Source organism: Schistocerca americana, chromosome 3 (genome assembly GCF_021461395.2).
Source record: "Schistocerca americana isolate TAMUIC-IGC-003095 chromosome 3, iqSchAmer2.1, whole genome shotgun sequence".
Classification (NCBI taxonomy): Eukaryota; Metazoa; Arthropoda; class Insecta; order Orthoptera; family Acrididae; genus Schistocerca; species Schistocerca americana.
The window spans coordinates 243,446,264-243,464,368 of NC_060121.1; the positions used below are offsets into that span (position 1 = coordinate 243,446,264).

An 18,105-nucleotide genomic window follows, 5' to 3' on the forward strand; every position below is an offset into this window, starting at 1 on the left:
CTGTAATTGCTATGTTACTGTCGGCAAAACGCTCCCCGATTCCTTTTATACCGACAATGGTGTTGCCATCCATTGCATTATGTCGGGAGCCTTACCATTATGGACCTTTTTGTCCCAGCCTTCAGACAAGACCCAGTTTTGTCCAGATTTGGCAAAATACTGTTATCAGCTTGGCTCAGATACTGAAGTAACGACATCTGTTCGCGCAACATGTAAATGTTTATGTCTCACAGATAGCGTTGCATATTGCGTATTTGTTATCGACGATGCAAGCACGATCTATATCTAGCGCCGTCATTCGAGAAAATACCAGACTTCTCCAGTAGTGAGGGGCTGGAACTACGAGGGTAGTCCCAAAAGTAATGTCGCCTACTTTTTTTATAAGTACATAGACCTGTTTATTTCTACAGTGGTTTACATCAGCTTACGGCTTGAACATTTAGCTATTTTTCGACATAATCACCATTTCTGTCGATGCATTTTTGTACACGCTGTGGCAGTTTTTGTATGCCCATGTCATACCAGCTCGCTGCCATGCTGTTCAGAAAGTTATGAACCTCTTCTTTCACCTCGTCGTCGGAGCTGAATTGCTGGGACCACAATTAACGCTGACAGGTACTGTGAGACTCTGAAAAAACTCAAAACGGGCAATTCAGAACCGGAGAAGAGGAATGTTGAGCAAGGGCGTACACATTCTCCATGACAACGCTCTCCCACACATCGCTCGGCAAACCGTTGCTCTCCTGCAACAGTTTCAGTGGAACATAGTCACACACACACCCTACAGTCCTGACTTGGCGCCTAGTGGCTATCACGTGTTCCCTAGGTTAAAACAACATTTGGCCGGAAAGCGATTCAGCTGTGACGACGAGGTAAAAGAAGAGGTTCATAACTTTCTGAACAGCATGGCGGCGAGCTGGTATGACATGGGCATACAAAAACTGCCACAGCGTCTACAAAAATTTATCGAAAGAAATGGTGATTATGTCGAAAAATAGCTAAATGTTCAAGCTGTGAACTGATGTAAACCATTGTAGAAGTAAACAGATCCATGTACTTGTAAAAAAATAGGAGACCATACTTCTGGCCGGCCGAAGTGGCCGTGCGGTTAAAGGCGCTGCAGTCTGGAACCGCAAGACCGCTACGGTCGCAGGTTCGAATCCTGCCTCGGGCATGGATGTTTGTGATGTCCTTAGGTTAGTTAGGTTTAACTAGTTCTAAGTTCTAGGGGACTAATGACCTCAGCAGTTGAGTCCCATAGTGCTCAGAGCCATTTTTTTGAACCATACTTCTGGGATTACCCTCGTATTTAAGTTGCGCCACCCGCAAGAATCGGGCATTTCCCATTTGATTAGCGATGCGATAAGACGGTTCTTTCTAAACCTAATAAAAACAACGAGGGCAAGTCAGTAATGTCTGAAGTGTTTCCATCAGGTGTATAGGGCGTGAAGTGAATATTGACGTCTACTTCGATGATTAGAGTGTTATTGTCGATTGTTTACTTATCTTATTCTAGTTTACTAACTTATCTTGTTATAGCTTACAAAAATTTCTAAGAATGGAAAGGGAAACTGTCACGTTTCGGATGATTGCACAAAAGAGTGGTCTTATGTCAAGGCCCGACGTACGGATCAGGAAGCGTTGTGTGAGATTTGTACATGTTTCATCTCAATAACTCACGGAGTTGAGGCAGATGTGAGGCAACACATTTCTACGAAGAATCGTACAAATAGATTCGCGGTAGTGTCGACATCAAAGCCTATTGCTACATTCGTTATTAAAGAAGATAACCAGGAAGAATTGCTCGTTGCTGTTGCAAAACTATCAACAGCTTATAAAGTTGTCAATCACCGTAAAACTGAATACCGCATTGCATCCTGACTCCAAAGTCGCCGCAAAGCAGTCTGCAACCAGGACCAAAGCTACAGCGATTGTGGAAATATCGCACCACACTCCGTGTTCGAATGCATAAAACAATTGCAAGAAGTGACATTTTACGGCATAGGAACCGACGCATCGAACCATAAGAATGAGATGATGTTTCCTTTAGCTATTCAATACTTTACTGAAAGTGACGGAATCCAACAGATAGCTGTCGAAGTTTGATTTGCTGAACTACGAAACATCGGAGACAATTGAAAAGTTTTGTCTGGATTCTTTAAGACAACTTCAAATTCCATTAGATAAATTAATCGCTTTTTGTGAAGACAAAAGCAGTACCAACTTCGGAGGACTTCATCGACGCGGCCAGCGGAATGTGTTTTACAAAATTAAAGGAGAAGTAAGAAAAAATATAGAAGGAATTGGATGCCCTTCCCATATTCTCAATACTATATCAAGCGCTGTTCGAGTCTTAACTGTCAAATAATCGTCATGAAAATATTTAATTATGTTTCAATATACACGGCAAGGAGTTCTGCTTATACGTTTACGTCGATCATTAGACTTTTCATCTCACTCAATTTCTGGAGAGGGTCCGTGACAGCGGAAATACTGACGTGTTTGTTGCGTAGCGCTCCTCGTGCCGATGAGCTGCTATCTCGTAAGCTACAAACTGCGCACAGAAGTAACATAGATCCTGGTATCCGAATTACGAGACAATCTTTTTCAAATGCGGTACCTATTTGTAGCAAAAAGCGTAAATTAAAGTTGTTGTAATACAACATAGTGATTAGAAGAAAAATTGCCACTGTTGAGGATACTATGACGCTATAGTCTGGGAGACGAGTCTTTGGTATTGTCAGCTCGGTAGCGTCTTTCCGTTGCCTAGCGACCGCAGGCAGACAGCCAATGACGGCCTGAGCGGGTAGCAAGGGCCACGTTGCCGCTCCGAAACCCGGTCGCGCGCGCTTATGAAACTTACCTGTGTCTCGCGTGCAGGCGGTGCGGTCGTTCGTCGTTTGAAGTTGAATTCGCAGTTTATTTCGTTTTTGTTGTTTTTAGTATTTCTTTGTTTATGTTTCGTTGTAAACAATGTCTAGTGCGGCGGGTAGTACCAGCCCAACACAAGAAGTGAAACGGAGGAAGAAAAGTGTGCTACACACCCAGGCCCGTGAATTCGTGTGCTCTGTGAGGGATTACTTTGAGAAAGAAAAGGACAAAGGTGGGCCCTTAATTCCAGTTGTTCAGGTTGTGAAGAGAACTGCAGCAGCATTGAAAATAAGTAAGAACACTGTTGTAAAGATAGGGAAAGAACAGTATAGTGTAGATTGTGACGAGAGTGGCACAACAAAGCTGCACACACCAGGAAAGAAGCGACCGAGAAATAAGCAGGTGACAGCTTTGGACGATTTTCAGAAAGACGCTATTCGTCGTCATATATACAGCTATTATAAGAGAAGGGAACATCCCACTCTATCTAAATTACAGGTGTCGCTTCAGAAAGACGATCTTTTGAAAGGGAGCAAATTTTCATTGCGTACAGTGTTGAAAGACATAGGCTTCAGCTATTCACTGTTTAACGGACGCAAAATATTAATGGAAAGGACAGATGTAGTTGCATGGCGGTCCAGATTTCTGCGCAGGATCATGGGTGTGGAATTCGAAAGTATAGTGTGGTTAGATGAAACTTGGGTCAATGCCAGCCAGTCTTTACGTAGAGGTTGGAATGATGGAACGCCCGAGGGGACAATGGCAGTGCCTGTTGGCAAAGGAGGGCGTATTATTGTCTTACATGCAGGAACATCGAAAGGTTTTGTGCCAAACTGCTTGAAAATGACGGGAGATTACCATGAAGAAATGAACAGTGTAGTATTTCAAGAATGGTTCGAGACATCGCTTATGACGAATCTGACAAGTCCATCGGTGATTGTTATGGACAATGCGCCTTATCATTCCGTTGTTCACGATAAGGCACCAACCTTGGTAACAAAAAAAGACGATATCATTCAGTGGTTGAAACGGCGAAAAGTAGATTTCAGAGAAGATTTAAGGAAGGCGGAACTGCTCGAAATTGTGGCACAAAAGAAACCCCAATTTCCAACATATGTAATTGACGAGACTGCTAAAAGGCACGGGCATGAAATCGTTCGGCTTCCTCCATACCACTGTCACTTCAATGCAATTGAAGGAGTGTGGGCGCAGATAAAAAATTACATTGCTGCAAACAATAAAAAATTCACGATCTCTGAAGTGGAAACTCTCCTTCCAGCAGCTATCAATAAAGTGACAAGCGAGACGTGGGCTAAAATTGTAAACAGCACTGCAAGTGCCATCAGAGAGGCGGCCAAAACCGATGGGGTTGTGGAAGAATGCATCGAAAATTTAATTATACATCTGGCAGAGAGCAGTGATAGTTCGAGTAGTGCTGAGGAAGACAATGTCAAATCAGATTCTGACAGTGATGTGAGTGGTGTTTTTCCATTACAGTAACTACAACGTATTCAGGAATGTAAGGAGGGAGTTTGCTATCGATCTACAACCAGATCATCATATTGTGAGTACTTTCTTCAGATTATGACTCTTAATACACTGACCAATTATTCTGTAGCTTGTAGTAGAACAAATTAATAATGATAATACTTAACAATGGAAACCAAAACTGCTAATGTTCAACAACTTGCGAAAATAGTTTTCATTTCAGCTGTGAAGTTTAACAAATAACTTTATTATGTTTCAGCATCTTAGATACTTGTACTAAATAGCTCTTATCAGTTTTCGAGTTAATATATTTCAAGCATCAACTTTAAATAATTCACGCGTACCAATACGACTTGTATTTTGTCTCGCTTTTCTTTCTGCCGCTAGAGAATGCGTGTAGCAGACAGGGCGCCGCGTGCTGTGAGCCACGTTCGGCAACAGCGCCGTCTGCCAGCCGGAACTGTCAGTACCAATCACTCGTCTCACGGACTGTAGTAACAATCGTGAATACAAGACAATCGACGCGAAGTGCTCCGAATCGGTCCGACAATCTACGCGAAGTGCTCCAAATGGGTCCGACGTGCGATGACCCAAACCAAGGGACCATCAGGCAAAATTTAGCGCGTCTACTATTATCTCTACACCATTGTTACTTCCACAATTACATTCTTAACTTCTGCGGCGACTCTGTCTTTTTTGTGTGATCACATATTAAAAATAAAGGTTGCACAGCCGCATAGATCAGTTCAGTTCCTTTGGCCTTAACATATGCTTCTATAGTTTCTTTTTTTGGGATGCGTAACTATAGTATTAGTATTGTTTTATAATAGATTCAGCACCGAAAAAGAAAAGAGGGTTACAAAAGAGAGAAAGTCAAAGCCGAAAACAGGAATTTAGCGGTGTGTTACATAAGGAAGAACAATTTAAAGGGTGGTTAACTGTTGATCCCAAGGATATTCATCGTGCTCATTAGTTTGTGTGCTGGAAGAAGCGAACTTTCGAAACAGGCAAATAGCGATCCGCGCAAAAATCTAGTGTCACAATGTAATAAACATTCAGTGCTTTCATCGTGGGTGCATCAACCTATTACGTGCACTGCAAATCTTAAGCTCGGAGAGGACACCAAAGCTGCAGAAATATGATTCGCGACCCCAGTTGTTGAGCGTTCACTATCTTTGTCAACAACAGATCACATACTCTGATCAGCCAGTACATTATGACCACCTACTTAACAGCCGGTATGTTCACCTTAGTCGCGGTAAACAGCGGCGACGGGTCGTGACACGGAAGCAATGAGCCCTTGGTACGTCACTGGAGGGAGCTGACACCACATCTTCACACACAAGTCACCTAATTCCCTTAAATTCCGGAGTGCGGGGCGATGAGCTCTGACGCCGTGTTCAATCACATCCCAGATGTGTTCGAGCGGGTTCAGATCTGGCGAGTTGGGAGTCCAGTACGTCAATTGGAACTCACTGCTGTGCTCCTCGAACCACTCCACCACACTCCTTATTTTATGACATGGCATATATTGAAAAGTACCACAGCTGACGAGAGATATGATCGTCAAGAAGGGGTTACGTGGTGTGCAACCAGTGTATGATACTCCTCGATCGTCATGGTGCCTTGCACGAGCTTCACTAAACTCATTGTTCCCCATGAGAATCTTCCCCAGAACACAATGGAGCCGCCACCAGCTTGTCTCCATCCCACAGCACAGGTGCCATGACGCTGTTCTCCTGGAAGACGACGGATTCGCGCCCTTCCACCGGCATGATGAAGAAGGTATCGGACTATGCAACGCTCTGTCACTGAGCCAACCTCCAATGCCGATGGCCACATGCCCCTTTCAGTCGTAGTTGTCGATGTCGTGGTGTCAATATTGGCACATGCATGGATCGTCAGCTGCGGAGGCCCGTCGTTAGGATTGTTGGGTGCACTGTGTGTTGAGACACTCTTGTATTCTACCCAGCATTAAAGTGTGATGTTAGTTCCGCCACAGTTCGCCACCTGTCCTGTCTTACCAGTCTGCCCAGCCGACGACGTCCGACATCTGTCATGAGGGGTGCCGCGCGGGATAGACGCTCGGTCTACGCCCCATGCCACGGTTTGCGCGGCTTCCCCCGTCGGATGTTCGAGGTCTCCCCCGTGTATGGGTGTGTGTGTTGTCCTTAGCATAAGTCAGTTTAAGTTAGATTAAGTAGTGTGTAAGCCTATGGACGGATGACCTCAGCCGTTTCGTCCCATAGGAACTTACCACCACAATCAGAACAATCATGAGGGGTGACCGCCCAAATTCACTACGTCTGGCCGTGATTTCACCTTGGTTTCACTACTTGTTGAAGACACTCACCACAGCACTCCTCAAACACCTGAGAAGGCGTCCAATTTTCGAAATGCTAGTGTCAAACCTCCAGGTCATCACAATCTGTCATTTGTCAAGCTCATATAATAATGTATGTGAAATCTTATGGGACTTAACTGCTAAGGTTATCAGTCCCTAAGCTTACACGCTACTTAACCTATATTATCCTAAGAACAAACACACACACCCATGCCTAGGGAGGACTCGAACCTCCGCCGGGACCAGCCGCACTGGATTCGAACCTGCGACCGTAGCGGTCGCTCGGCTCCAGACTGTAGCGGCTAGAACCGCACGGCCACTCCGACCGGCAGGACTGTTCAGTGTACGTCATTAGATCCTTTTTTGTCGTAACTGTACAAGATTTTTGCGCCGTCAGGCACTTTCAGGTGAGCACGATGTATGAGACAGGCGAAATACCCTCAGACTTCAAGAAGAATATAATAATTCCAATCCCAAAGAAAGCAGGTGTTGACAGATGTGAAAATTACCGAACTATCAGTTTAATAAGTCACAGCTGCAAAATACTAACGCGAATTCTTTACAGACCAATGGAAAAACTGGTAGAAGCGGACCTCGGCGAAGATCAGTTTGGATTCCGTAGAAATGTTGGAACACGTGAGGCAATACTAACCTTACGACTTATCTTTGAAGAAAGATTAAGAAAAGGCAAACCTACGTTTCTAGCATTTGTAGACTTAGAGAAAACTTTTGACGATGTTAACTGGAATACTCTCTTTCAAATTCTGAAGGTGGCAGGGGTAAAATACAGGGAGCGAAAGGCTATTTACAATTTGTACAGAAACCAGATGGCACTTATAAGAGTCGAGGGGCATGAAAGGGAAGCAGTGGTTGGGAAAGGAGTGAGACAGGGTTGTAGCCTCTCCCCGATATTATTCAATCTCTATATTGAGCAAGCAGTAAAGGAAACAAAAGAAAAATTCGGAGTAGGTATTAAAATTCATGGAGAAGAAGTAAAAACTTTGAGGTTCGCCGATGACATTGTAATTCTGTCAGAGACAGCAAAGGACTTGGAAGAGCAGTTGAACGGAATGGACAGTGTCTTGAAAGGAGGATATAAGATGAACATCAACAAAAGCAAAACGAGGATAATGGAATGTAGTCAAATTAAGTCGGGTGATTCTGAGGGAATTAGATTAGGAAATGAGACACTTAATGTAGTAAAGGAGTTTTGCTATTTAGGGAGTAAAATAACTGATGATGGTCGAAGTAGAGAGGATATAAAATGTATACTGGCAATGGCAAGGAAATCGTTTCTCAAGAAGAGAAATTTGTTAACATCGAGTATAGATTTAAGTGTCAGGAAGCCGTTTCTGAAAGTATTTGTATGGAGTGTAGCCATGTATGGAAGTGAAACGTGGACGATAACTAGTTTGGACAAGAAGAGAATAGAAGCTTTCGAAATGTGGTACTACAGAAGAATGCTGAAGATAAGGTGGGTAGATCACGTAACTAATGAGGAGGTATTGAGTAGGATTGGGGAGAAGAGAAGTTTGTGGCACAACTTGACTAGAAGAAGGGATCGGTTGGTAGGACATGTTTTGAGGCATCAAGGGATCACAAGTTTAGCATTGGAGGGCACCGTGGAGGGTAAAAATCGTAGAGGGAGACCAAGAGATGAATACACTAAGCAGATTCAGAAGGATGTAGGTTGCAGTAGGTACTGGGAGATGAAGAAGCTTGCACAGGATAGAGTAGCATGGAGAGCTGCATCAGACCAGTCTCAGGACTGAAGACCACAACAACAACAACAGGCACTTTCAAGGTGAACATAGGTACTTTTCACATGTCGTGTAGGGACATGTTTGGAAATGAGTTGGCAACACTGTCCTCAGGTCGCTGCTGCGGTTCCGGCGACAGCAGACGCAGCCGCGACCGACATTCACCCAGGGCTGCGAGTCGGGAGAGCTGTTCCTGGGCGTGTCTCCTAGCAACGCGTACTCGCCGTCCGCCGTCCAGCAGACTCTATCGACGACGCTGGGGTCGGAGGAGAAGGCGAGGCAACTGCTCGCCCAGACGACGCTGAGCCGCGGCCACCTCGCGCCCTCCGCAGACTTCATCCTCAACACGCAGCAGCACGCCTCCTTCTTCTACGTGAACGCGGCGCCGCAGTGGCAGATATTCAACGAGGGCAACTGGCTGTCCGTCGAATCGGTGTTGCGCAACCACGCACAGCAGCAGTTACTGGATCTGGAGGTGAGTTACACCGCCATACATACACTTCCAGAATAAAAATTATTACACCCTTTTAGAGATTTCCAATTCACTCAAGATTTATTGTTTTAACAGTGCATATGAAGTACATCGAACGATAACGTTTACAGATCAATAGCACTACAGGTAGCAGGTATCGATCCACGTAAAACACAATATTAGCACGTGATGTAGCCTCCACGGGCGGAAGTGCAGGTGCTAGCATACTGTCGATCGGACAGATGGCGAACATTCTGGGATACGTTATGCCACGCCAGCTCGAACTGTTCACGTAATTCTGAAGAGTTGGTTGGTGAGTCGCGCGAGTCACTTCTCAACCCATCATATTCCACATTTGCTCGATGGGACACAAGATTGAGATCGTGCTGGCCAGGGAAGTTGCTGCACGTCTTGTAGAGCTCGTTGAGTTTCACAAGCAGCGTGTCATGAGCATTATCGTGTTAGAACAGCACAACAGCTTCCTGTTGGAAGAACGGCAAAAGAACGTGTCTAACAACATTTTGCACGTACCAAACACTGGTTAACGTCCCCCAGAAACGCCAGAAGTGAACGAGAGTTGTGGCTTATCGCATCCCAGACCAGAAATCCTTGGATGGGGCCTGAGTGTCATGGACTTTTGCACTCTACGAGACAGAGTTCACGAGGTGTACGTCGTACGCGCAAACGACTATCACTTGCGTGCAGGCAGAATGTAGTTTCGTCGCTGAAGACTACGGTGCGCCATTCTATCTTCCAAGTGATCCTGTGACGAAACGTCGAAGCTGTGGCGTGAGAAGAAGACGAGATACAGCTGTTCTTGCCCGTAGTCCCACTGCTGATGACTGTTTCGCTACTCGTCATGTTAACACGTCTGGGCTCTCAAGCCCTCTTTCCTGTGCTGTGGTAGCTGTACGATGTGCCACTGCTGCCTGTTCAATACGGTGATCCTGGCGGGCTTTTGTGCTGCATGGGCGTCCAGAATCTCGTTTATGGGTATGAGAATGTTCACGTGACCGCTGATACCAGCATTCATTCGTTCACGTGATCAGGCCCAGTGGACCCAGGCCACGACAGTTAGAGCTCTCCATCCGTCTCTGTCTTCTGCTATCTGTCTCCAGTATTCCGAGACTCCCAGCTGCAACAAGTATTCTCTCACTCCACCGATCCACCACTTTCTACCCACTGGCCTGCTGTCTGACGGGATCCAGTCCATTGAAATTTTGGGCCACCTTGTTGCCTCCATTCTAGCTACATGTCCAGCCCATTGCAGTCTTTTGCTTCTCATCACTCCCAAGATGTTGGAAATTAGCGTTTGGCGTCATTGGCCGGGAGGCCCCTTGCGGGGCAGGTCCGGCCGCCTTGGTGCAGATCTTATTACATTCGACGCCACATTGGGCGACCTGCGCGCCGGATGGGGATGAAATGATGATGAAGACAACACAACACCCAGTCCAAAATCCCCGACCCAGCCCTGAATCGAACCTGGGCCCGTAGGATAGCAATCCGTCACGCTGACCACTCAGGTATCGGGTCGGACACTCCCAAGATGTTAGGCTCTTTGTACAGCTCTTCTAATTCTGTGTTATGTCGTCTTCTCCTATCTCCAGTAGTCTGATCTCGGACTGGTCCAAATATTTTCCTGAGGACCTTCCTTTCAAATGTAAGCAGTCGATTAAGGTCTTGTTTTCGAGTAGTCCAGGTTTGAGAAACATAAAATACTACTGGCATTATTAATGTCTTATACAACCGTAGTTTTAGTTGTCGAGAGACACTTCTACATTTTAATATAGGGTCTAGATAGTGATAGCATCTGTTTCGCACCTGCAGTCGTGCTTTTATCCCTGCTTCGGTTGATTTTACTTCTGTAAAAATTGATCCAAGATATTTAAACTCTTTCACATGTTTATACAATTAAATCTTGAGAGTTTTGAATCTTTCTTCCTATGGTCATATACTCAGTCTTTTCAGCTGCTTTGTAGACCGAGCCTGGCTGCCAATAACTCCAAGGTCTGTATACTTATTTTCAGATCTTCTTGTGTGCATGCTAATGGTGCAATGTCGTCTGCATAGCCCAGATATGTAATGTATTGCCAGTTTGAATGCCCTGGAAGTTTTCTTTGTTGAAAGCCCGCATTTCCTTCTCAAGTGCCAGGCTGAAGAGGACAGGTCATACCCCATCTTCTTGGCGTAATCCTATTACAACTGGGAAGCTTTCTGTCATTTTATTGCCTACCTTAACCTCAGGTTTTGTGTCTTTTAGGCATACCTCTACCAGATTGACCAATTTCTTTGGTATACCAAACTCTGTCATAGTTCTAATCAGGCTAGGTCTATGTATACTGTCGTAAACCTACTTGAAGTCTGCAAACAGGAGATGTATCTCTATTCGTACATTGTTTCTCAGACCTGTTTTAAGACAAAAATCTGGTCCGTGGTTGATCGTCCTGCTTGAAAACCTCCTTGGTATTCTGCAATTATCTCTGTTGCTAGAGGTTTTATTCGTTCTAATAGGCAGTTGGAGAAGATCTTATAACAGCGCTATGCTCCTATAGTTGTCACATACTGATTTATTTTTATATATGGAGCATATCACAGCTACCTTCCATTCCTCTGGTATTTCGTGTTTTGCCCAAATTTGCTCGATTAGCTTGTGGATCTTGAAACAGAGGTCTCCAGCGTTGAGAAGTTCAGCGGGAATTTCGTCCTCTCCTGGACTTTTACCATTCTTAAGGGGAGTAACAACTATAAAATGATAAAGGTTGTTTCTGCTTGTACATTTATTGTAGATTAAAACCCCTTTATATATTACAAATGTTTATATATCAATGTCCAGTGGACATAAAGAGACACAAATGAATTTCCTAACTAACTAATATTAGTGATCAATTGTCCAAATTTGTCCCTTTTTATGGCTACGCGATCTAATATAAATAACGCGAGATGACTGACATCATCTATGTACCAAAAATTAGAAGACACTACTTTCAAAGAATATCTACAGTGGTGTGCAACCTCAGTGGAAATAAAACTTACGTGATCACAGCTATTTATCCTTATAGCCCTAGTAATAATAGCATTAGATATTATAGCAATATCACCGTATGTACTGCGTCCGGTGCGTCGGAGTGATGGTTATCGTACACGTCTGCGACAATGGAAGAACTCCAGTCATAAAGTAAACTACACTCCTGGAAATTGAAATAAGAACACCGTGAATTCATTGTCCCATGAAGGGGAAACTTTATTGACACATTCCTGGGGTCAGATACATCACATGATCACACTGACAGAACTACAGGCACATAGACACAGGCAACAGAGCATGCACAATGTCGGCACTAGTACAGTGTATATCCACCTTTCGCAGCAATGCAGGCTGCTATTCTCCCATGGAGACGATCGTAGAGATGCTGGATGTAGTCCTGTGGAACGGCTTGCCATGCCATTTCCACCTGGCGCCTCAGTTGGACCAGCGTTCGTGCTGGACGTGCAGACCGCGTGAGACGACGCTTCATCCAGTCCCAAACATGCTCAATGGGGGACAGATCCGGAGATCTTGCTGGCCAAGGTAGTTGACGTACACCTTCTAGAGCACGTTGGGTGGCACGGGATACATGCGGACGTGCATTGTCCTGTTGGAACAGCAAGTTCCCTTGCCGGTCTAGGAATGGTAGAACGATGGGTTCGATGACGGTTTGGATGTACCGTGCACTATTCAGTGTCCCCTCGACGATCACCAGTGAGTGGTGTACGGCCAGTGTAGGAGATCGCTCCCCACACCATGATGCCGGGTGTTGGCCCTGTGTGCCTCGGTCGTATGCAGTCCTGATTGTGGCGCTCACCTGCACGGCGCCAAACACGCATACGACCATCATTGGCACCAAGGCAGAAGCGACTCTCATCGCTGAAGACGACACGTCTCCATTCGTCCCTCCATTCACCCCTGTCGCGACACCACTGTAGGCGGGCTGCACGATGTTGGGGCGTGAGCGGAAGACGGCCTAACGGTGTGCGGGACCGTAGCCCAGCTTCATGGAGACGGTTGCGAATGGTCCTCGCCGATACCCCAGGAGCAACAGTGTCCCTAATTTGCTGGGAAGTGGCGGTGCGGTCCCCTACGGCACTGCGTAGGATCCTACGGTCTTGGCGTGCATCCGTGCGTCGCTGCGGTCCGGTCCCAGGTCGACGGGCACGTGCACCTTCCGCCGACCACTGGTGACAACATCGATGTACTGTGGAGACCTCACGCCCCACGTGTTGAGCAATTCGGCGGTACGTCCACCCGGCCTCCCGCATGCCCACTATACGCCCTCGCTCAAAGTCCGTCAACTGCACATACGGTTCACGTCCACGCTGTCGCGGCATGCTACCAGTGTTAAAGACTGCGATGGAGCTCCGTATGCCACGGCAAACTGGCTGACACTGACGGCGGCGGTGCACAAATGCTGCGCAGCTAGCGCCATTCGACGGCCAACACCGCGGTTCCTGGTGTGTCCGCTGTGCCGTGCGTGTGATCATTGCTTGTACAGCCCTCTCGCAGTGTCCGGAGCAAGTATGGTGGGTCTGACACACCGGTGTCAATGTGTTCTTTTTTCCATTTCCAGGAGTGTATTTCGAACGGTAGGACGGCAGAAGGTGCTCCTCTGACTAGTATGATCTAATATTGTCTTTTCCTCTCTGTGCTATACAGACAAGAAACGCGAACTCCCAGTCACCAGGACGGAATTCAGATAACGTCTCTACGTGAGTATACACAGAAGTGCTCTCAATCACTGAACGCTGCGTACTCAACGACGGCACCTTACCCGTAGGCGAAGTACAGAATCGTATAAGTTCGCCAGTACAGTGCCTAACCGTTCTAACTATAAAATCTCCTGAGAGCAAGGACAGCAAGTCCATCTGTGCCAACAAAAGCTGATACTGAGCGACTGTCAAACTTGGGAGCTCAAAACTGAAGACTTCTTCTCTCCACCGCTGGCTTCCCAGCAAAGCTCAAAGTTCTTTATACATATTTCCATGAAAGGCTTATTGAGCTTCCTTCATGGTGCTTTTCACATATTTCCTCTTTACTTTCCTCAATGTGGCTTGTGTCTGCCATTGTATTTCTTCGAACTTTGATTTTTCTTCTTCCTGCATATTACTTTGTATCCACAGTGTCTAGCCCGTTGTCTCTCCCTGATAGCTTCCTCACACTCCTCATCGAAACACACTCTTTTTCCCTTAGTTCGCTTTGGGATTACTTCTTGGCTGTTTCTTTAATGGTCTCTGCAGTCGCCTCTGAGCTACCACAGTATCTCCTTCGCCTTCATTCAAAGCCTCAAAACGATTTGTCAGTGCTACCTTGAAAGTTCTTCTTATGTTATCTTTAATCAGGCTCTCCAGGTCACATCAAATGACTCTTTGCATTCTTTTGTACTTCCTGGCTCTCCGTATTGTTTTCATCCTTTCCATGACAAGGAAGTGGTCTGATCCACATTCCGCACCTGTTGCCGTTTTGACATTTTATATCCACTTCTTTATTCTCGTCTCTACAATTAGGTGGTGAATTTGGTTCACTGTCTTCCCATTCGGAGACACCCAGGTTCCTTTATATATTCTCTTCCTGTCGAAATCAGTACTACTTACAAACAAGCCTTTTGCATTCGCAAAGCTAACCAGCCTAGTGCCGTTATCGCTGCTCAGATCATGTAAACTGACCCTCCCGATGATCCCCGTGCAGGCTGCTTCTTTCCCTATTTTCGCATTAAAATCTCCAAGGATGATTTTGTAATGTTCACTTGGCACATTGTCTAAAACCGTTTCTAGTTCCTCATAGAAAATGTCTTTATTGATGTCATTGCTTTCTTCGGTTGGAGCATGACAATTTATATATGAGAGCTTGTGTTTTCCTGTGTCTATGGTTAGGAGTGAGATTCCGGGGTTGATTGATTTAAAATCTATGAGAGTGTTACAGATGATTTCTTCACTATTTTGGTCCCTTTGGATGATGTTTACAAGGAAGTGAGTCGATCTGTTGCTTGGAACTTGTAGCGGAGTGGTTTACCTGGAGGGCAATCTGAGATAAGGCTGGTGTGGTAGGGGGTGCTGATGGCGAAGTTTATGTAGCTGAGGCTGTGGTGAATGAAAAGGAGAAATGAACATTGAAACACCTGGACCCCTCTTTATTGCATTTAATTTATTGATGGAACTAGTTCCAGTGTTTGATCCCACGATATTTAGGTCCCTTGACCACCGTAATTTGGGAGGAATTTAATCTCATGTACAATCTTAACAAAAAGAAATATTAAATAACCAGTGCGCGTAAATCTCTGGTTTACAACACAGTATCCTTTCATTCATCAACTGAAGACTCAGGATATTGCTTGATGAACGAAGGGGGTAGTGTCATGTAAACCAAAGATCTACAGACGCCGGTTGCTTAATATTGGCTCGTGATTGCACACGATATTGGATTCCTCGCATTTTACGTTGGTCAAGGGACCTGTAATGGAACACCCAAACTGGTTGCGTAAATAAGTTAAATACAGAAGAGACGGCTGCACATGTTTTAATTTTCATTTTATATTGAACATCCGAAGAGGAGCGAGGGGAGGGGAGGTAAGGGACATCCCAGTTGTTGGGAAAGTGGGAGATGTGGAAACAAACATTTGGGAGAATGACTAGTGGATAAATATGTATGTGGTTGTGGGAGTGGGATTTCGATTCAGGTGAGTATAGGCGACCGCGAAAGTGTTGGGTGCTGGAACACCCATATTGATCAAGGTGGTGTGAAATACGAGCTAATAAATGACTGACTGAAAGTGCTAGAGGGCGATGAAGACGACGGAGATGAGGACGGAGTGAGAACTGACGAGATGAAAGATGGTGAGAAAGGCGGTACGAAGACTGTGAAGATGACAGGGGGCTACGACGTTGGCACGAAAACGCCGTTGACAGTAGTCGACACAGTGCTTTGGCGATGGGGAAGGTGATGGCAGGAAGCTTTTTCCAGATCGTGAATGCAAGTCTGGGAGCATCCCACACGCTTGTATTCCCGATAGTAAGGGAAGTTCCAGTCCTCGGATGGCAGTTATTGACCTAGCACTAGAATGTTGGTCTAGCCAGCCCAGTGAATAACCCCCACAGTGGATGAATGCGTGTTTCATATGACAAGTTGCGAACCGAGATATCCATAGATCAAAGCAGAGTGAGAGTCGTAATTGCATATAAGTCGAATACTGAACTTGAGGCGAAAACCACCGTAGTGCGTAACGGTGTGCTTCACACGCGTAAATGAACGGGTGTTGTGCGTCCACGGCTTTAAAAGGATACGCTCACCAAGGAGTCTCCCCGGAGCAAATACGAGGGCAGTTCAATAAGTAATGCAACACATTTTTTTTCTCGGCCAATTTTGGTTGAAAAAACCGGAAATTTCTTGTGGAATATTTTCAAACATTCCCGCTTCGTCTCGTATAGTTTCATTGACTTCCGACAGGTGGCAGCGCTGTACGGAGCTGTTAAAATGGCGTCTGTAACGGATGTGCGTTGCAAACAACGGGCAGTGATCGAGTTTCTTTTGGCGGAAAACCAGGGCACCTCAGATATTCATAGGCGCTTGCAGAATGTCTACGGTGATGTGGCAGTGGACAAAAGCACGGTGAGTCGTTGGCCAAAGCGTGTGTCATCATCGCCGCAAGGTCAAGCAAGATTGACTGATCTCCCGCGTGCGGGCCGGCCGTGCACAGCTGTGACTCCTGCAATGGCGGAGCGTGGGAACACACTCGTTCGAGATGATCGACGGATCACCATCAAACAACTCAGTGCTCAACTTGACATCTCTGTTGGTAGTGCTGTCACAATTGTTCACCAGTTGGGATATTCAAAGGTTTTTTCCCGCTGGGTCCCTCGTTGTCTAACCGAACACCATAAAGAGCAAAGGAGAACCATCTGTGCGGAATTGCTTGCTCGTCATGTGGCTGAGGGTGACAATTTCTTGTCAAAGATTGTTACAGGCGATGAAACATGGGTTCATCACTTCGAACCTGAACCAAAACGGCAATCAATGGAGTGGCGCCACACCCACTCCCCTACCAAGAAAAAGTTTAAAGCCATACCCTCAGCCGGTAAAGTCATGGTTACAGTCTTCTGGGACGCTGAAAGGGTTATTCTGTTCGATGTCCTTCCCCATGGTCAAACGATCAACTCTGAAGTGTATTGTGCTACTCTTCAGAAATTGAAGAAACGACTTCAGCGTGTTCGTAGGGACAAAAATCTGAACGAACTTCTCCTTCTTCATGACAATGCAAGACTTCACACAAGTCTTCGCACCCGAGAGGAGCTCACAAAACTTCAGTGGACTGTTCTTCCTCATGCACCCTACAGCCCCAATCTCGCACCGTCGGATTTCCATATGTTTGGCCCAATGAAGGACGCAATCCGTGGGAAGCACTACACGGATGATGAAGTTATTGATGCAGTACGACGTTGGCTCCGACATCGACCAGTGGAATGGTACCGTGCAGGCATACAGGCCCTCATTTCAAGGTGGCGTAAGGCCGTAGCATTGAATGGAGATTACGTTGAAAAATAGTGTTGTGTAGCTAAAAGATTGGGGAATAACCTGGTGTATTTCAATGCTGAATAAAACAACCCCTGTTTCAGAAAAAAAATGTGTTGCATTACTTATTGAACTGCCCTCGTATTTACTCTTTTGGGGCCTCTGCAGCTGTTTGGTGGCCGTTTGATTACTTCACTTTCTGAATCACTTCTCGGCGGGGGATCTACACTCTGCCAACAGCAACGTGGTGTAAACAGTATCATTCTACCGCTGCACTGGTTCATTCGCGTATGGTGAACGGAATGAATGGCTGTTGCTGCACCTGTCTCTAAGACAGAATTCCTCTAACTTTATCGTCATGGTCAGTACGTGACGTGACTGCGTCTCTTGACTCGTCTCGAAACGAGAGGCTCGCTATTTTTAACGTTAAACTTTGATGTGGCTCACAGTGTTTTTCCTACAGCGTTTCCTACTGGTTGATCATTTCTGTGCCGTTCTAACGTTGTTTAAGTAACAACGTGACGAGGAAAAGTGTCCTTTTTCGAATTTTCTGTGCCTCTACCGTTAACCCAGCTCGTTATGGATCCCCCCACTGAAACAAAAATTATTAATCGAAAGAGCTGGCCCTTTGTAA

General features: G+C 45.7%; 1 protein-coding gene across 1 annotated transcript in view; it reads left to right on the forward strand.

Annotated features, from left to right (window-relative positions):
* The window catches only part of LOC124605683, a 121,482-nt gene that overhangs the window by 84,578 nt on the left and 18,799 nt on the right, over window positions 1-18,105 (forward strand). The window contains exon 4 of the mRNA XM_047137539.1: window positions 8,578-8,938. Coding sequence (XP_046993495.1) covers window positions 8,578-8,938 — 361 coding nt within the window. The remainder of the gene's footprint in view (window positions 1-8,577; window positions 8,939-18,105) is intronic.